This window comes from Tetrahymena thermophila, assembly GCF_000189635.1.
Source record: "Tetrahymena thermophila SB210 genomic scaffold scf_8254600, whole genome shotgun sequence".
NCBI classification, from domain to species: Eukaryota; Ciliophora; class Oligohymenophorea; order Hymenostomatida; family Tetrahymenidae; genus Tetrahymena; species Tetrahymena thermophila.
In genome coordinates, this window is record NW_002476370.1 from 597,453 (window position 1) to 618,053 (window position 20,601).

General features: G+C 22.7%; 6 protein-coding genes across 6 annotated transcripts; 2 read left to right on the forward strand and 4 right to left on the reverse strand. All coding sequences in view use genetic code 6, as the record gives it.

Annotated features, from left to right (window-relative positions):
- Positions 1–549: 549 nt before the first annotated feature.
- TTHERM_000283699 (transmembrane protein, putative) lies at positions 550–8,228 on the forward strand (the record flags this gene model as incomplete). The annotated part of the gene is made up of 9 exons (XM_012798169.1): positions 550–828; positions 1,225–2,070; positions 2,161–2,347; positions 2,400–6,372; positions 6,541–6,871; positions 6,926–7,365; positions 7,513–7,559; positions 7,811–7,924; positions 7,975–8,228. 9 exons carry the CDS (start codon positions 550–552, stop codon positions 8,226–8,228), a joined length of 6,471 nt encoding a protein of 2,156 aa, XP_012653623.1.
- A 617-nt stretch (positions 8,229–8,845) lies between these two features.
- Positions 8,846–9,755, reverse strand: TTHERM_00283700 (histidine phosphatase family (branch protein 1); the record flags this gene model as incomplete). Its single annotated transcript, XM_001018226.4, has 2 exons — positions 9,525–9,755; positions 8,846–9,466 (listed from the first exon to the last, which is right to left on the reverse strand). The coding sequence occupies exons 1-2, from the start codon at positions 9,705–9,707 to the stop codon at positions 8,846–8,848; spliced, it is 804 nt and encodes a 267-aa protein (XP_001018226.3). The 5' UTR covers positions 9,708–9,755.
- A 607-nt stretch (positions 9,756–10,362) lies between these two features.
- Positions 10,363–13,044, reverse strand: TTHERM_00283710 (hypothetical protein; the record flags this gene model as incomplete). Its single annotated transcript, XM_001018227.3, has 4 exons — positions 10,363–10,716; positions 11,013–12,272; positions 12,323–12,475; positions 12,523–13,044. 4 exons carry the CDS (start codon positions 13,042–13,044, stop codon positions 10,363–10,365), a joined length of 2,289 nt encoding a protein of 762 aa, XP_001018227.2.
- A 617-nt stretch (positions 13,045–13,661) lies between these two features.
- On the reverse strand, positions 13,662–14,309 carry TTHERM_000283719 (transmembrane protein, putative; the record flags this gene model as incomplete). The annotated part of the gene is made up of 1 exon (XM_012798170.1): positions 13,662–14,309. One exon carries the CDS (start codon positions 14,307–14,309, stop codon positions 13,662–13,664), a length of 648 nt encoding a protein of 215 aa, XP_012653624.1.
- Positions 14,310–14,629: 320 nt separating this feature from the next.
- TTHERM_00283720 (hypothetical protein) lies at positions 14,630–15,226 on the reverse strand (the record flags this gene model as incomplete). The annotated part of the gene is made up of 1 exon (XM_001018228.1): positions 14,630–15,226. The coding sequence occupies one exon, from the start codon at positions 15,224–15,226 to the stop codon at positions 14,630–14,632; it is 597 nt and encodes a 198-aa protein (XP_001018228.1).
- A 1,747-nt stretch (positions 15,227–16,973) lies between these two features.
- On the forward strand, positions 16,974–19,995 carry TTHERM_00283730 (transmembrane protein, putative; the record flags this gene model as incomplete). The annotated part of the gene is made up of 3 exons (XM_001018229.2): positions 16,974–18,663; positions 18,710–18,886; positions 18,965–19,995. 3 exons carry the CDS (start codon positions 16,974–16,976, stop codon positions 19,993–19,995), a joined length of 2,898 nt encoding a protein of 965 aa, XP_001018229.2.
- Between the last annotated feature and the right edge of the window lie 606 nt (positions 19,996–20,601).

Here is a 20,601-nt window from a genome sequence, read left to right on the forward strand (position 1 = left end):
AAATTAAAAAATGATAATTTCTTGTTGACATTTACAAGTTAATCATTTTACATAATTTTAGGATAATAGATATGTTAAAGTGTTTAAACATAAGAGTATTTTGCCTAGATTTATGACATTAATTATGGGATTTCAATTTATCATATTTTACAACTATAAACAGTGGTAAATATTTTGGATGATAATGCTAACTTAATAAATTAAGTTAAAAATTAAAATAAAATAATAGATTCAGTAGTGATGATCGCTGTTAATTCTACAATGATAATTGCAATTCTTGATAACCAGTAAAATATAAATTTTATTGGAATAAATATCAATGATAACTTGCATTAATAGTTAATATATTAATTTAAATTAAATAACTTTTATCCAATAAAAATTATGATTATGTAGAATTAAGTGGATAATAATAACCAAACAACCAAATTTTAAATAATTGCTTATTCCAATCAAATTCAATCTTTAACAATTACCATCAAAGAAGGTATTTAATTTGTCTTGTAAAATTAATATTTTCTCAAAGCATTCAAAAGAAAAATTAACGACATGCAATAGAGTATCACCTCCATGGACACAAACGACAATAGCAATCTTGCTACTTTTTGTTCTGCAAAAGGGTAAATTATGACTTGGGAGTATTCTACTTTAATGCAGCCTAGTTTTGTAGATTCTGCATTTATCACAAACTTTGGATCATGTAATACAATCAAATTTTTAGGTAATAGTACGGCTCTTATTTTATTCTAAAACTCTATTGTTGCTATAGATGTTATTTTATTAAAAGTTTTGAATACTTGGAATTTTATAAATCCCAGTTCAAAAATGGTAAATAGATTCATTCTGCCTTTTAATGGAAATTCTTTTCTATTGTTTGACTCGTGCTTTTACGCATTTGACAAAAACTTCAACCAAATTTTTAATGATTGCTCATAGTTGTTTGATGATATAATAATTTATACATATTTAGATCAATCACTTTATCTTGTAATATAAAAAAAATATTCAATAACAGTATTTTTTGTTGATTTAATTTAATAAAAACTAGTATATTAGGGGTATTATACCAGTATAGCCTTGATACAATTTGTGAAAATAAGGAACTTTCCATAAAAATCTCAATAAAACAATACTATTTTTGAAATACTTATTTACTTTTCGAATTATACTTTTACCATTTTTAATTAACAACTATCAGTAGTAGCTTCATTTTAAAATATACAGCTATCCTAGGTAGTTGATATTAGCTTTGTCACAAATGACCCAAACGATAATGTTTACGTAATTGGAGGAATCACTAGTTAAATGTCAGCTACTTTTCTATATTAGGCATTTGCATTATTTAAGAATTAAACAGGAGTCTTTTAAGTAATAGGTGCTAGTAAAATAAACAAATTATTCCCTGTTTACAAATCTGTTAATCCAGCAAATCTTGCAATAGGATATACCTTCAAAGTGTGCTTTGTTATAGGTATATATACTGTCATATAAGATTATTACTTTAATATGGGTAATTAAGCTAATTTTATGTATGGAGTTGGAGATTCTCAAAATGTTATAATGAATACTTTTTAGTTAATTAAATCAGATTAATTTTATTTTTATGGTGATTAAAGTGGTTAAATTGCTTTGGATATCACAAGAAGGTAGCTTTATCAAAATGTATATGAACTGAATGCAGATTAAAAACAATAAAATGACTATATCCAAGGAGTGTATTAAAGTCTTTTACTCTAAAAATACTTTATAGTAAAATCTAATATTCTTGTTTATGACTTATTAACAGATCAATACATCGAATAAATAGATATTTAGTCAAATTCTAAAATTATATCTTTTTAAATTTTAGAACAATAACAATCAATTATTTTTATTAAAGGAAACACACTTTTTTATAAAAATTACAAAGAGAATAAGCTTTATACTTATAGTAGCTTATCTAAAGTTACAAATTATGTGTTAGATAGTACCAATATTTTCCTATATGGTACAAATTTAGCTATATTAAATTTTGATATGTAAGAGAAACTTTTGATAAATAGCAATTAAAATGTTATTTAATAATGTAAAGTAATATCACAAATTTTAGTTTGTAAGTATTTTTCAGGTATTTTGAATATTTTTGATAAGTCTAATTTTAATCATTTTACTTCTTTTTAGCAGCGTTTTATTGATAAAGGTTATTTTTTTCAAATTGATGAGCTTTTTTAGAGAATAATCCTTTATTCTTAAAATATTGAAGTTTACAATTTTGCTGGATTTTTGTAGCTTTATATCAATACAATAAACTCTCCAATTTAAGACTTATAGATATTATAAAATGATATATCTGCGTAGTTGACTATCTGTAAATTTTTAAAAATAATAATTTATTTTTAATTTTTCATAATTTTTAATAGACATTAACGTTTATGATAGAACTTCATTTAACTTTAGAGGATAGATTGTAGCTGCAGGAGGAGGAAATATCATATCACAAAAATATGTTCCACCTTTAAATTAAATAATATTTTATACCTCAACTCTAAGATTTGCATAGTTTTTCGCATTTAATTTAGATACTCTTTAGACAGTTGTGTCATTTAAAAGCCCTTTAAATACTCCCTCAAGTACAGTTGCTTGTTAATATGATAAAGACTAAGGTATCTACATCTTGCTTGACTCAGGAGGAAATTTTTATTTAATTAATTAACAAATATAGCAAGTCTAATTAGCAAGATTAGTTGAATATGATTAAAATTCAAGTTATCAAATTCTAGGATATTCTATTAACTACGAAAATAATAATGTTTTTATTTATTCTTAGACTCAAGTTTTTAATCTTTACTTAGAAGAACTCAACAGCTAAGCTAGAAAGTATGTAGTGAATAAAAAATAATTATTTTCTTAAATAACTATAAACTCTGATTCTGTTAATCAAAATGGATTTATAATAGCAGGAGATTAAGGCCTATTATATAAATATTAAAATTCTGTATTTGAATATTTTTATTAATTTAATTAAGAAATTCTAGAAGTTATTTATAACTAAAGCTTGGAGTTACTGATAATAGCTCTCACTGATCGATTCATACTATTTTAGAATTTTGATTCAAGTTCTTTAGGTACGTAGAACCCATGGTAATAAAATAGCTAAAAAGAAATTATTGTAAGTGGAATGTTTTAGTAATTTATTTGCTAAGACATTTATTTGACTAAAGATAGGCAAATTTACCACTACGATTTCGTAAATTAAGTAATTTTAGGTAAAATATCTTTTCAAGATTCTTAGACATTGATATTATAGAAAATCTGCTCAGTTAATAAACCATATCTCTATCTAGGATCAAATATAGGAAAAGTATTGATATACAATTAAAACACTAAAAATTAAATAATTGTAAACTTGTTGGAAAATTAAGTATAAGTAAACGATTCTCAGATAGGAAAATTAATTGAGACTTCTACTGATTTGTGGGTTTGCTTTGCAAGCTCGGTTGGAGTTTATAAAATTAGCCTAATAGATTTTAGTTTTTAGCAAATTGTTTAGTTTAATAGCCTCACAACATACAAATATAATGAATACCTAAATATATTGATTTTTGATGTAGATGAGTAATATAATAGGTTTTTTTTAAGTTTTCTTGGAGAAAAACTAATGAGAGTATTTGATTTATCAGGAAACATTATTAACCTAATTTCTTTACCTGGAAGAACATACAATAATTTGCAAATAAACACTTCTCATTTACTAGCTTACACCTTTTTTCATATAATGATTTATGATAGATAAACTCTTCAATACATCTAAAGAATTAGGAGAGATAATTTCTATGACTTTATCACAGATATAATAGAAATAGAAAGTTAATATATTCTAATTGTCACCTATACTAAGTATGAACTATTCCAAATCTAGTATTAAGCTTCTGAAGCATTGCTAATGGATTAAATTTAACTTTAGTATCCTTCTTTTATGGGATATAAAATAAACTATGGATAGTAATAAAATAAAATTTTAGGCTTATCAGTAATACTACTTTCATCTAATTAAATATAAGAACAAAGGTATAATCTTGTGTATGAAAACATACAGGACTAAAATAAGATATGTAGTGTAGATATTGCGGTGAGTACATTCTAAGATGTATCCTTTTCAATTAATACAATAAAACCAGTGTCTTTTCCAGATTCATCTCAAAGGTCTATGATACCTGTATAGGATTCAAGCTTAAATAACTACTGGAATGTTTAATTAGTTAATAGCGATTTGAGGAATATAGACTTTAAAAGTACTGCAAACAGTCTTGCTTAAGTTTATTCTGATAATAATCTAACAAATTAATAAGTATTAAATCCAATTATAATCTACAATGACTCTTTTTTGTGGTACATTAAAGAGGAACTTTAAATGAGAGATTTTAGCTTTATTTTTTAGAATTAGGTTGGATAAATAAAATTCAACTAATAATCTCTAAGTGTTATATTAAATAACATTTAAATATAATCTTAAAATATGAGCAATACAACACTTTTATTTACAAACATGTCAAATGTAGTAATAAATGGACTTCATTTGACAAAGTTATAAAGAAATTAAACTTAAAGTAATGAGAGTGATGCCTTAATGTATTTTCTTAATGTGACTAATGTCAATATTTATAATTTAAGTCTAGACAATAGTTAAATGATAAATTCTTCTTTCAACGGTTTAATATCAGCTAAAAATGTTTAGAATTTTATTTTATCAAATTTAATGATTTAAAATGCAGAAATTTATCATTTATTCAATTTTATCTAAGTTTATAACCTTACTATAAATAACTTGCAAATTACTAATTGCTTTTATGCTTAAACTAATGCAGACAAACAAATTATTAACATTATTGGAGTTGTCAACTCAATCCTATCAGATATTTTAATGAATTATAATACGAATTTACTATTCATAAGGACAAGTAATATTTACGATGATACAAGTATTTAATATAGTATTTATACTGATACATTAAATATTACAAATTTAAAATTACAGTAAAATAATATTAGTGATTCAGATTAATAATCTCTTGTGAATATCTAAAGTTCTTTTTGTTATTTAGAGAATATTACTTTCTCTAAAAATTAAGGAAATTTAAAAATACTCTAATCTTAATACTTGAATATATCTAATAGCTTATTTGAATACAATTAGTGCTTAAATGGAGGAGCTCTAGCAGTTATTTCTAGTATAAACTAGGTTAAAATATATAAAAGTTAGTTTATTCACAATTTAGCATTTGCAAGTGGAGGAGCAATTTATTTAGAGAATACAAATGCCTCAATTTTTTTTGACTCATAGGTTTTAATAACTTAAAATAAAGCTCTTATTGGAGGAGGAGTTAGACTTTATAACAATCAATTAAATTACCCATAAGAAATTCAAAGGAATTATAAAAATTTTATTTTTGGTAACGAAGCTGACTTATATGGAAAGAATTTTGCAACTTTCCTTCAATAAGCAGTTATTGGAGTATTATAAGAAGAACCGAGTAAATTAAGTGGGGATTCTAACAATTCAGCAAATTTTATATCATACAATATATCATCATTTGAAGAAATGAACTAAGCTGATTAGAAATAATACTAACAAATACTTGAAATATTTAATTTTTAGAGTGGAGGTTTAATCAATCTTTATATAAAATTAATTGACTCAGAAGGAACATATTTGAATTTTTCTTTTGATTCTTTCTATTATAAAAAATTCCCTGAATCTATAATAGAAGAATTATAAATCTACTAATTTAAATTGCAATCTTAAACTCTTAATTAACAAGTCTTGATCAATGGTCCGAATGTTGTAACTTCTTTTGATTATAATGACTCAAATAAATAATTTATTTTTTGGCAAATCCAAATAACAAGTATACCTAATAAAACTACGTATTTAATTATTTAACCTAACTACACTCCTACTAATATTAATGTCCTCCCTATACAAATAAAAATTAACATGAGAATATGCTAAATAGGGGAAATCATTAAACAAATCGAAGCAAATATATTTAGTTGCTATTCTTGTCCTTTAGGATCATATTCTCTAATTGATACTGCCCAAGATCTAATTTTAGTAAATCAATAATAAGGAAATACAAGTTAAAATAAATAAATTACTTTACATGACTGCTAAAAATGTCCTTAAGAAGCTTAAAGCTGTTAAAATAGTACTATTATTTTAAGAAATGGATACTGGAGGATAAACAACACATCTACAGAAATTATAGAATGTTCTTTACCATATAATGCATGCAATTAATAGGACTAGACAAGTAGGAATGGTTGTCTTATAGGATACAAAGGGCCAACGTGCAGAGTTTGTGATTTAGAAGGAGAAGTTTGGGATGGAGAAAGGTATATAGAATCATTTTCAAATGAGTAATTGTGTGTGGGATGTGGCAGTAATAACACATAAATAGTTTTTTTATTTTTAACATGCTTATTTTTAATGATATATATATTCATTAATGTGTTACTGATATTTAACTCTTTAATTCATTTTTCTACTTGTTACTATTTTAGAAAAATGGGAATATTGCCTATTTCAAGGAATTGTATCAGAGATCAGTCTCCCTTCTATCTAAAAATACTAATCAACTATATTTAAATTTCATCCTTTTTAACTAATTTCTCTATTAGCCCCTTCCCAAATATGGTTCTTTTTGTTTCAGAATTTTTAGGAAATGCTAATGCTTAAGTGATCAAAAGGTTTCCCTGCTTAATCAGTTAGGAGTCGATAAAAAAATATGGTTATGCTCATATCAACCAAATTATAGAAGCTTCTTTACCAGTATTGACTCTGATAATACTCTTAATGATACTGAATATCTTTAGAATATTTAACATATTTAAAGTAAAAAGGTTCCATCAATTTACACTCGTTAATTTTATATTTGTATTTTTTTAGCCAAATTAAATCAAGTTCTTTACAAAGCAGCTTTCTTGTACAAAAATAGGCTCTTAAAATTATGTCAGCTCAGACTTGACCATATTATGTGGAGACCCAGATTATAACTATTTCACATATATTATATCAATACCGTTACTTGTCGTTTGGATAACTTACCCTCTAGTAATATTTAAGCTTTTATAAAAAAGATCTAAAAAACTTTAAACTTGTTATACACTTTTCTATTTTGGCTATTATTATCAAGAGTATAAAGAAAACTTTTATTACTGGGAATTTATAAGAATATATTTAAGAATTATTGTAGCCGTTATTATCACTCTTAGCACTTAGTCTAACTTTATCAATTATTAAATTATTATTATGCTACTTGTTGTATACCTTAAGCTTACGCTTACTCTTAATCCTATCAGAAATATCTGGTTATAAAAGCTTGAGTTGTAAACGAATATTACTCTAATATTTATTTGCTTCTTATCATCAATAAACACCTCTTTATACTCAGAGGCTATTCAACAAATTTAATATTTTATTCATTATTTAGTCATCTTTATAGTTGTCATACTAATTATCTTATATAAAATAAGTAACTCCAAAACTATTATAGGGTAGTTTTTTGGAAAGTTTCTGCACTGTATTTTACCTTAATCCTTGTATAATTCATATAAAAAGTAGTTTGGAGTTACTAATTGGAATGTTTATAAACTTTGGATTTTAGTGAAAAAAAATTTGAATGTTTTGGTGAAATATTAAGCATTGGAGAAAATTGCTGCTGAGGATCAAGTCAAGCAACTAAATGATTAAACCTAAGGTGCATACATATTTACATACATGATTTTAAAATATAATTTTAATTGAATCATTAAATTATTTTTTAATTAATAGACCAAAATAGCATTTAGAATAGCAGCAGTCCCTTATTTTAGAAAATATCATTAATAAATTAAGTTTAAATCTCTGTTCAAACAGAGATATCTAAACTCAAAAGTGGAACTAAATGTAAACATATTAGTAATATTAAATAAAGAATTTTTAATATTTTTCTAAAGAATATAAAAGCTTCTAAGTATAAAGTAGCGGTAATCAAACTAACATCAAAGAAGAAATTATAATTAAAAGTAAAGAAAAGCAAGAATTACCAGATATATTTTCCTCTCAGCAAATCCCTTAGTATGTTGACGAAATAAGTGAATCATAATTGGTACTTGAAAATAGCGTTAATCAAAATTAACGACTGGAATAAAGCTATTAAACCTAGTTTAAATAAAAGAAAAATTTAGATTAAAAGTAATTAAAATTCTGAAATAGCAACGAATAGTGAAGGATAGAAACTGATAAATAAATAAATTAATAAAAAATAACATTTTTTAGAATTTATTAAAGTACGAAGATACTTATGAAAAAAATTAATTCAATATTTAGATAATATACATATAAACAAATTTTTTTAGATAAATTTAAAAATTATCTTTAAATTAAAAATATTTCGAAAATGTAAAATAAACATTATTAAATTAATTTTTCATTTATTATCATTATTAATTTGATTAAATTTTAGCAAAAATAAAGTTTTATGATAATAATAAAATTTTAAATTTTTAATTAAACATTTTTTATTTTTGTTTATTAAACCTGTTTAGAACCCTTTTTTTATTATTTTTAAATTTTCATTTAATTTATAAAATAATATTTATTATTCAACTAAAATATAAACACTTCATACCCAAGAAAATATTATTTGAGAATCTTTATAAACTGAATAAGATTTTTACATACATATTTTTTTATAATTTGAATAAAGGAAGGATTTATTTTGATTCTTGAATTGATTAATGATAATTAATTCATATTATTATAATATTTACAGTACTATATATTTTAGTATAAATTAAAAACTAAATAAAGATTATTAATTATTAATCAATCAAGCTAGATTTCATATTCATGGACTTCCCCATTATGGAACCATTTTCCATTTGATTCTGTTAAAGTTTTATGGCAAAATTAGGCAGTAAAGGAATATAAGGTTCTAGAATGACCAACTACTGCAATTTTTTTACCAGTTGGGATTTCTTTAGCTGTTTTTTTAAGGAGTTCTTTTTACTTTATGATTCTTTCAAGTTGTTGCTATTCTGTTTCTACAGTTTGAGGATATATATCTTTCATTAATTCAAGCAATTTTAAATGCCCAACTCTAATAACTTCTTATTCATCATTTCCACACTTTTCTTCAATTTATTAAATAATTTAGCTTGACTTCTCCTTATCAACTAGCTCATAAATGCTCCAAAGATTAGGATATTTATATTATTCAAGGAATGAAAAGTCATCATTTTTGTAAATCTCTTTTGATTCTAAAACTTTTGCACCAATATCGCAATTACTTAAAACCATTTCTCTAAATAATGGGTGAGGAATTATCTTAGGATTCGAAGGGTGTCCTTAGAAAATTTATTCACAAGTTTCAAGAGCTCTTCTTAGAGGGCTCACAAATACTACAGCAACATCTTCATTTTAACAGACTTATCTTGCTTGCTAGCACTATAAATATAAAATAATATTAAAAACTTCAGAAATTAAAGAAAAAAATGATAATTACTTGTTCATATCCTTAAGGTGTAATTCCACAATCAATCAACTCTTCATTAAATTTAGTAACCAGACATTCTTAATCTCCTGGAACTTCCTTATCAGTATTGCAAGCAACTCTTTAACTGAGGTTAAACATGGATTCAGCATGTCTAATTAATAATATTTTAGCTGTGGTAACCTCTTAATTCATACTTATTCTCTTTATTAATCTCTACACTTTTTCAAAATTTTAATAATGTTTATGTATTTATTATTAATTATATCCTAAAAAATTAAATCATTCCAAGACCATTTAAACAAATTTTAATACCAAATCTAAAAATCAAGTACGCATTTAAGTAAATATTAACGCACCAAATCTGTCAGAAACAGATTAATTCCTAGAAAGATATTCCTTTTTAACTATAATAGATCACTTAAAGAAAATTTAGGATCTCTTTCACATAAAAAACATTCTTAACTATTTCTAAAAATCTAAAAGTAATCTGAAGCTAGATTCTATTTTAAAATAGCAAATTAATTTTTTTTTTCTTGCAAAAAAATTGTTTTTGATGTCAATTATTAAAAAATCAAAAAAGAAAAGAATTCTGGTAGCAATTAAATAGGATTAAAAAGTAGTAAAAATATATTTTAACTCAATATTCATAAATAAGACAGCTCATAAAATTAAAAAAAGCTTTATTTGGTAAATAATTTGTTAAAATTCTTAATTTATAAAAGTTCTAGTTTTAGAAATAGTCTATTTTTTTTTTATATAAAGCAATCTATTTTATTACCACATAAAAACAAACAAACAACCAAGCAAAATTAAATTAATTTTTTATAAGTTAAGCAAGCTTAATATCTCAAAATTCAAAATATTCAATATTAAATTTCATAGCATCGTCCTAAACTGTCTAGTAGCAAAGCTGCATAGTTGTGTCCACCCAAAAAACTTAAATACTCTTAATATCAGATTCTGTGCTAACATCAATTTTCCCAAGCTATTTATCTACTATTACAATAATATTTCTTGAATACGAAACAACTACATATTCTTTATTTAACTTCGAATTATATGTCACAACAAAATCTTTGATAGTCTCATTTGCCCTCTAAAGGGATATTCTCTCACATATATTTTAAGTTGCTGAATACATAATAAGCTAAGATTAAGAGGCTGCAAACAAATTATACTTTACATTGTTACTCATTTTAAACTTTTTTTTATATTTATTAATAGTTAAGCATTATTAATTTTAAAAATGTAATAATTTTGAATATAATTTAATCCGTCTATCGTTTTTTAATATAAAAATTAAAAATATTCATTCATAAATTATAATAAAAAATAAAATCTTAATTTAAAAAATTAAAAATTAACTTTTTAATGAATGATAAACATTTATTAAATTAAAATCGATTTTTAATTTTTTAAATTAAAGAATTAATTAATTAATGCTCATTTTTTCAATCTAATAAAATAAGAATTTAATTAAAAAATGAATTTATTTACTGATTTAGGACTTGGTTTAATGAATATAACTCCTGGTTCTTGAATAAAATCCACTTTGTTATATTTTAGGTCTTGTTTATCTTACTTGTATATAAATATGCCATTTTTACATAAAAAAGAAAGAAATTTTGTATTTCCAGAGAAAAATAATACGATTTTATTAAGTTCTAAGAATTCAACTGGGTTTACTTAACATAAAACTCTTTTATCAATCCATTCTTAATCCAATTCTTTATCTTTTTCAACTTTATAAGTGTATCTTACTATGTTAATCCCTTGTTTTGCTATAATTCCCATTCTGATTTATCCATCGTTTTCTGCACCTCTAAAAAAATCAAAGCAGTCTATTCCAGATTATAGGAGTTTCATGTTATAAGTGGTACTATCAATTATAAATACAATATTGTTCATCGATTACATAAATATGATATCTCTATTCATTTTTCTTGATTAAAGTATGCAAATACTTTTAATAAAATTATCTTAGTAAATCGAAGAATGCTCTATTTTGTACTAACCTAACTAACTATTTTTACCATCTATTGAATAGAAATTCAGCTAATTTTTAAAGGTTATCCCTAAAGATGGATGTTACTTGTAGTAAAAAGGCAGCATATGATTACTCAATTTAACTTTATCAGCTTGCTCTCTCAATTTTAAGAGAGGATTTACCCTAAAATCATTTAAACTCTTAATGTTGTTATTTGGTTGCTAATCTTAAATTTATAAGTTACAGGGATCATTTTAAATTGAATTTTCTACTGTTTGATTAGTAAAATTTTAATTGCTTGATTGTGGTAAATTTTTATTTTGATTTTCACTGCAATTCAGCTACAAATTCATTTCTTTTGGCAACAAAACAGCTTATTTTAATGATCCTTAAATATTTTAAGAGCATGTTTGTTGGGATATTTAAGGCTAATACTAGTTAATAAGTTCATTTAATTGAGCCTAAATCATTTTATTTTGATCTTTTGAGATGTTCTTTTCCTCTTTCTTGTTGATTTTAATAGAGTCTGATGAATTGTTATCACTGCCATTATCTGAGCAAACCTTCTTTTTACCTGTACTTTCTAAAATATCTTTTTTAGTTTTTCTTCCCTTTTTTTTACCAGATGTGGAAGCTTTTGCAAGCTTTAAATTTTCAGCTTCTTTTTTTTCTAAAAGCTCTTATTCAAATGCATCATCTTCTTTGAAGAGGTTTTATAGCTCTTTATATTCATCAGAGTATTTGAAGCTCTTCATGTCTTCGTCGTTTCTCTTTAATTGATAAAAATTTTTAAAATTGATTAAAAGTAAAAGTTGCTTACATTCATTAGTCTTAAGTATTTACTAACCGTGCTTGAACTAACATTGTATTTTTCAACTATATCTTAGACTCTCATTCCTTTTAAAATATCTTATTATATTAATTCCGATTTATCTGTGATTTTAATGCCAGAGCTCTTCTTCTTATTTAATATCTACAAAAATTATTTTTTTAAATTTAACCTAATTGATAAAAGTTTACTTTGGAATTAATGTTTTTGATGTTGATCTTAAAAAGCTCCATATTTCTCATAGATTTATAGAATTCAAGATAGTTTTTAGAGATAGATTAAAAAGATTCTTTAATAGGATTAATAAAGCTTTTAATGTTAACATTTTCAATATAGACTTCATTTAAACTAACTTTTGATTTATAAGATCCAAGTAAAAAATTTTCTATATCTTCTGTTAGCTTTTTCCTGTTTTATGGCTAGTCTTCATAGTCAACAAATAGTTTAATCATATTGTTGATATAATTAACATCAAATTCAAACAAAGAAGCTGCATACATAAGTGTCTATTTCATATCTGTAATGAGCTTCTCTGTAAAAGTGTAATATTTATTCTTACTTTCAACAAGTTATTTTATCAACTAATCTTTTTCAACTATAAACTGTTAGTGCTCTTCATGTTAATCAATACATTTATCACATAAAGCTATTTCACAACCCTTACAGAAGCAGTAGTATTTTTTAGAACAATTATGATCATTATAAACACTCATATTTTTTGTAAAGTTTTTATTAAAAATACGATAATTTAGAATAAGAAATTTATTATAAAAATTAGAATTTAATTTCAAGGAAATAAATTTAAATAATATCTTAAGCAACTAAATAAACTAGTTTTCCCTCTTTCAAAATAAATATTGGTTGTTTTTATTAAAATAATACAATATATAATATTTATTCAAAGTCAATAATCTTTTTATATAAATAAATTCAAAGGATTTTTATTAAAAATAATTTTAACTTCAATGCAGAAAAAGTTTTGTTTTTTGTATAATTTATAAAATCATACAAAAATATTTTTTTAATATGAAATTTAGCTTTTTATGATAAAATAAAAAAACAAATCTGAGGCATTTTGTATTTATTTTTTGTTGCAAAATAACCTTTTATTTTAATTTGATGAATAATACTTTAATAAATTAATATTATTTAAAAGAGTGTTAAAATATCTAATTAATTTTTTAAAAATACAACACCCAATATAGAAAAACATTTCCATTTTTTAATATAAAAACTATTTTATAGATTAAAAGATATTTTATATTAATTAAAAAATTAGTTTAAGTCATAATTTTATTTTTTTTTAACTTTTTTAAATATTTAATAGTTGTCATTTGTAAATGTTTTGATTGATTTTAATTGAAAACGGAATAACCAAAATTATTTATGATTAAATAAAAATACTTGCTAAATAAATTTATTGCGTAAAACGTATTTTTTCAAGAAGAAAAATTATCCACTTATTTTATTATTTGAAATCAGTAATTAGGTAAGATAAAACAACAAATTAATAAAAAAAATTAAATAAAATAATTAAATTGCACAAGCATGAATGACTAAAATCACTTAAAATATGCTTTAAATAAAACTAAAAAATACATATTTGCTAGTTTATTTATATTAAATAATTATTTGCATAAAATATCTCCATTTAATGGCTTTTATTTATGGTTTTGATATTCAAAATTCTACATACCTATTAATTGATGGTTTTTATTTAACAATATAGAAGCTTATAAAATTGGTAATCAAACAATAAATAAATATATTCATTTTGCTTGCTGATATATAATTTATTTATATTTACTTTTTACATATTTATTATCATCAAACGATTATTACTACTACTATTATTATTATTATTAATTTTGTTTAAAACTATTTGGAATTATACTTTATTTATTTATTATTATTCCATTTTATTGTATATACTTATTTTTCTTTCGAGCATCTTTTCATACTTACATGCACTCAACATTCATACCATTGGCATAGCGTATAGGAAATTCTAGAAATTATTATTTTTATTACTTGCATTATTTATTATTTGTTCAGAAAAACTGATTGATTAACTTTTGTCTGTTTTGAAAGAGTAATGCTAATTCAACTCAGGTTATAGAAGAAAAATCTGGATAATTGCTTATTTTAATGATTTAGCAATTTAAAGAATCAAGAAGAGTGAGAATATATTCATTTTAGAAGTTATAGATGTATAAAATTGTTATTTTTAAAATTATTTTTGATAGATATGGTAAATAATACCAATCAATCACATTAAATGACTTTTTATAAATGTAATCAATCTATTTTTACGCTAACTGCTAAACAATTTATGATACTAGCTAATCTGTTGTTAAGGCGCTACTATTCTGACTCTGTAAGTTAATTGCTTTTCATGTTTACATTTTCTTTTAGTATATCAGGCACTTCTAAATCATATGCAACTAACTTAAGTTAACGAAGCAAGCAATTGAGACGATCGAAGTTTGTTGGGTATTTTTTACTTGCTTTCTTATTCTTTTTGAGAGCAAGTGTCTTGTACTCTTCCATAGAGGCTTCAGCCTTTTTAAATAAAGGAGGAAGTATCTTTTGAACCTACAAAAGTTTATTGGAATATTCCTTCAAAGCATTAAAGAGCTATTTTTTATTGTCTTAATCCTACTGCTCCTAAACAACTTTGTAAGTTAAATCTATAAGATAAGGTATTTAGTTAATGCTCATATTCATATCAGAAAGCTAGGCATCCATAAAAAAGTCCTATTTTGCTAATTCTAATTTTTTCATAATTTGCTACAATTCTTTAAGTACATCTTCAGAATCCTACTCGCACTTTTTCATTTTCTAAACCTCTTCCTCTGTAAGGTTTCCTTATGATTTACTCGAAGCACAACCCATCAATCAGTTAGTCGATTATGTCTATACAGCTAAATATCTAATTATTTTTACTATTTAATGTTTGAAATACCTGATCCAAATTATGTTTTCTTTTAATTCCTATTTTAATTCAGGATGCTGTTAAAATTATTTCTTGAATTTTTTTATCTTCTCCTTTTTTATTCTCTTCTACTTTAAGGGATAGTAAATAAAGATTGTATTTCGTGATTTTTTATTACAATTCTTAATATCTTTATTTTAATAACTTTTTAATGAAGAATAATTTAAGAAATTGATTCTATTCGCTCTTTGTTATTTTTTGAGTTATATATTAACAAATTTAACACTTTTTCAGCATTCTTTTTAAGACGGATTATAACTTTTAAGAGAGAAAATATACTTCAAACTCTATACATTTTATAATTCAGTTCACTATAACCTCATAAATATTAATTAAAATATAAAGAAGGAGTAATTATCAAGCATCAATTATTATACAGAAAAAGCAATCTACTTTATTTCTCAAAAATTAAAATTGAAATTGTTTCCAGTAGAATTGAAAAATTTTTATTCATAAATGTTTTTAACCATGAAAGCAATAAATAAAATTGCATTCTTACAATTTATCATATTTATATCAGCTCTAAAGCTTTTAAAATCATTTAATTCTTAATTTTAAAATCGTTTTAAGTACATACAGGCAGGCATTTTAATTATATTTTACATATAAAATAGTAATAATATATAACACAAAAAGAATAATTAAACCCATTTTACTCATCTATTATATATATTATTTTGTTTGTTTTCATAGAGTAACTTTAAATAAGATCAGCCTTTATTCTTAGATAAACAATATAATTTCATTATTATTATTATTATCATTAATTATTAAATACTAAATATTTAGGATCATATTTTACCTATTATGGCAACAATTAATTTCAATAGAAATTTAATTATAAGTGTCTATTGTATATTTTATAAAAAATAAAATGATTTAAAATAACGAATTCTAAAATAATCATAAAATACAATACAATACATTCTTATATAAAAATAAACTAATCTAATATTTAATAATTGCAACTATTAAAAATAATTAAATATATATTTTCCAAAATTATATAATAATAAAATAATTCAACGATATTCATTTTTATAATTTTATATATTTAAAATTAAAATATATATTTTTTATTCATTGTTAATCAATTTATTTCTAATTTATTTTAGCACCTTATGATAAAAAATCAGATCAACAGATAGAAAGATAAATAAATAGTAAGAAATAAAGATAGATATATAAAAATGAGAATTAAGAAATATTGATTTGTTAATTGATAAATTTCTGTAAGTTTAAAAATAATGAAATAATTTTAAAAATGTAATTTAATAAAAAATATGAATTAATTTTAATGAAATGAATTTTCTAGATATTATTTTTAAATATTGCAATTTATTTTAATTTGCTTTGAAAAATGATAGATTTTAAGTGATTTATCTAATAATAATAAATATTTATTTAAATATGAGCTTTTTTCAAGATCAAAAATGTTTACAAAATACTTTGATATCAATAATTTTTTGATTGAATCCAAAGTACCTTTTTAGACTATTGATTTGTGCTTGCTTAACAAAATTTAAAAATAAAAAATTATGAAAGTTTCTCATATAAATAGATATATTGGAATTGTAATTACCATACATTTAAAAAAAAATATTTCTCTTTTTTTATTTCTTTTGATATGCTTAGAAAATATCATTTATGAATAATTTAAAAAGAAGATAATTTATTTATTTTAGAAAATAATTCAATCAATCAAAATTTAGGATGAAAAAAGTTTAGTTTTCAGTTTTAATAAGATTAATTTTATTGATTTTTTTACTTTTGATAAATATTTAGTCAAAAATATTTATTGAGAATTGCGCAAATACGATTATAGTATTCCAAGACCCTTAAAATTCTGAACCTTAGCCTGTTTGCTAAGAATGCAATTTAGGCTAAGTTGTAGACTATGATTTTAAATCATGTATTTAAGCATCTATTTTGCCTATGCCTCTATATTAGTATTGCAAAAGGCTTGACAGATTCAGAGAATGCGATGAAGGTTATTTTACAATTTAAATTGATGAGAATTAGCTATTTGTGACACAAAACACTTTATAATACGATGAAAGATGCTCGAAAATTGATACAATAAATAAAATTTGTATATCTCCTAGATTTCCTTACACTCTAGATATTTCATAGAACAAAATTATTCATGAAATACAATAGTACTGTAAAATAAAGAATGGTTAAACATGTATTTAAAATTATGAGATATTCTATGTATCAAAGATTTACAATACATACTATGGTTTCTTTAATTTTATTAATCTAAATATGATAAAACCTAATGTTATTTATGACTCAGAAATTTAGTGTTCTTAAAATTTTATTTACTCTTTTACTTTAAATGGCTGCATTCCCTCAAAATTTCAATGTCTATATAACGATGGTATAAGATGTAAGTGTACAGATGGTGAAGCAATAGATTCTACTGGATCTGTATGCTAATATTACAAAAACTGTTTAGTTTTTGGTTTTGCAGGACAATTATAATATTGCATTAAATGCATAAGTGGATACAATAGTAACTGGGGTTAATGTATATCTTAAACTGGAGCTGGAGGTACTCCTTCTTTTTCTTCATAAGATTTTACTCCAGGTTTTAATTGTGCTGTAGGAAATCAATTAAACTAAAGGACTATGAATTATTTATAAAATTCATTAAGGAATTTAAATTTATAAATTACTAATAATTTTGATGATCCTATTTATCTTTAGCTTTTATAATTTGCTATGGATTTCACTTAAGATGAATAATATTAATATTACTTTTATATGGCTGGTTAAATTTAAGAATGTGAGTAAATTCCTGGTGCTTATCTGATGTAAGGATGTATTTCTTACTTGAGCAATTTATGTATAAAATGCAATTAGAATAAAGTTTATTATGTATAAAAGTCTGGATAATTAATACCTTTTTATAACATATTTTAAAGTTACTGTGGACAATCTGAAGACTTAAATATACCTAATTGTAAAGTGATTGGCATTAATAAACTTTGTATAGTTTGTGAAGATTTCTATCTTCTACAATAAAATTAATGTGTTAAAGGCCCCATAGAATATTGTGTATCTTATGACAATTAAGGTAACTGTTTATTATGTCAAAAATATTATTTATTAGGTTATTCTAGGTGCGTTCCTATGATTAAGGGTTGCTCATATTATGACTTTTCACATAGTTATGTTGTTTGTAAATAATGCCAGCAAAATTACTATATTTATGTGGATGACTCAAAGCAAACATCTTAATGCATAAAAAACGATTACTCTCAAATATATATACCTTGTGGAAGTACTTAAATAGATGGATAGTGCTAATATTGTAATTATGGTTCTTACGGTAATAATTTTTTTTTTTTTGTAATTAATTAGATTTTTTTAAAAAGGTTACAAGAATGCTGACAATAAAATTATATGCACTTATAATTACTCATAGTATTTTTGCTAGTAGTTTAATTTAAATCACGAATGTTAAAAGTGTTAAGATTATTATATACTTTTTAATGGCATATGCTATTATTTATCTACTAGTTCATCTATTAACTTCTATACCAATTAAGCATGTAAAAAATTCTAACAAACTTTTTTTTTATAAAATATTATTAAAAAAAATAAATTATTTTTCTACTGTATGTATAAAGCTCCTTTTTAAAACATATGTAGTTCAGGCACTAACCTACATTATCCTAATTAATGCTCTTACTTAAATAAAGAAGGATATTATTTGGATTCATCATATAATTAACAAAAATGCTACTTACCAAAAGAAGCTAAGTCCTGTAACAAATGCTTTTAGAATACTTGTTTAGATATATAATATAATTGCTAATATGGGTACGGATGGAGTTAGACTTTCTAAAAATGTCTGCCATAGTGTCTAAATGGTATGCTGTAAATTAACTCAACTTTTTGTTATTACAAACGTTTCTGCGATAAATCTGTATATAGCCCTGGCTAATATATATGCTAAGATTGCAGTATAGTTAATAATATCAACAACTGTAAAGTAGAATAGTATAATTGTTAAGCAAATGAAATATATTCTTCTAAATTATCTTAATGTATGAAATATTGTGGGAATGGTATTACTTCTTATAAAGACTCTGATTGTAAATAATCAAATATATGCTAAGATGGACTGGAATGGAGTACTTATTTTTAGTAGTGTATTTATTTAAACTAAAATTTTCAAGTAAATATAACTACCTTTAATATAAATCAAACTACTCCTAATTAAAATGAGCAATAAAAAGAATAAGTTAAGTCACTATTTTCAGCAAAAGAAGTATTAATTGCTATTATAATATTATTGTTGATAATTCTTAGTTTAATAGTAGTAATAATATGTTTCCATAAAAAAATCTTGTAAAAAATTAATAAAAGGGAGCAAAAAAGAAAAGAATAAATCTAAAAATATTTTAAATAATTTAAGACAAATTCAAATATTAATAAAGAAGTAAAGTAAGTTTAGACATCATAGATAGGTATAAACATTTATGAGATTGATAACTAATAAGATATTAAAGAGTAAGAAAAACATGAAGAAACAGTATTTATGATAGAATAATATAAAAACTAAGAGATAGAATTGTAATTTTAATAAAATGATGAATAAAAATAATTTTCAGAAACCAAATCATAACAAAGTTAAACTAATAAAATCTAAGAATGAAATTTGTTATTATATTTTATGTTTACACAAAAAGAAATCAACAAAAAACAACAGAAAAATTCATGAAAAATGTTACTAAAAATAATTTAAAATCAACATTTTGAAAGAGTTATTATTATGAATTTAATATTTTATGTTTATTTCTATTATTTAGTTTTTTTTAGTATTTAAACTTTTCAAAATTTAAACTAATGTTTATAAAAGAAATATTTTTATTAATTCAATTTTTTGTTTGTTATAAACACATTAATTTTATTTTTTAAAATCCATCTTGAAGTTTTTTTGTAAAATTCATATTTTCAAAATAAAAAATATAATATTTAAATTAAATAAATAACATAAAGTAAAATACCTTTTTAATTTTGGATAAAATAGGCTGATTAAATTTTAATTAAAAGAAATTTAGAAGAATATAAATTTTGATAATTAGTTTTTAGATGCTAACTTAAGATTTAAAATTTTAAATAATTTATTTAAAAAAAAATATATAAAACTTTTTAAATTAATTATAAACATTTTGAAAGATATAAAAAGATTATCTAATACAATTTTATTTAACTATCTAACTTGCAGATTGTACTTGATAAGTTTTTAATAATTTTATTT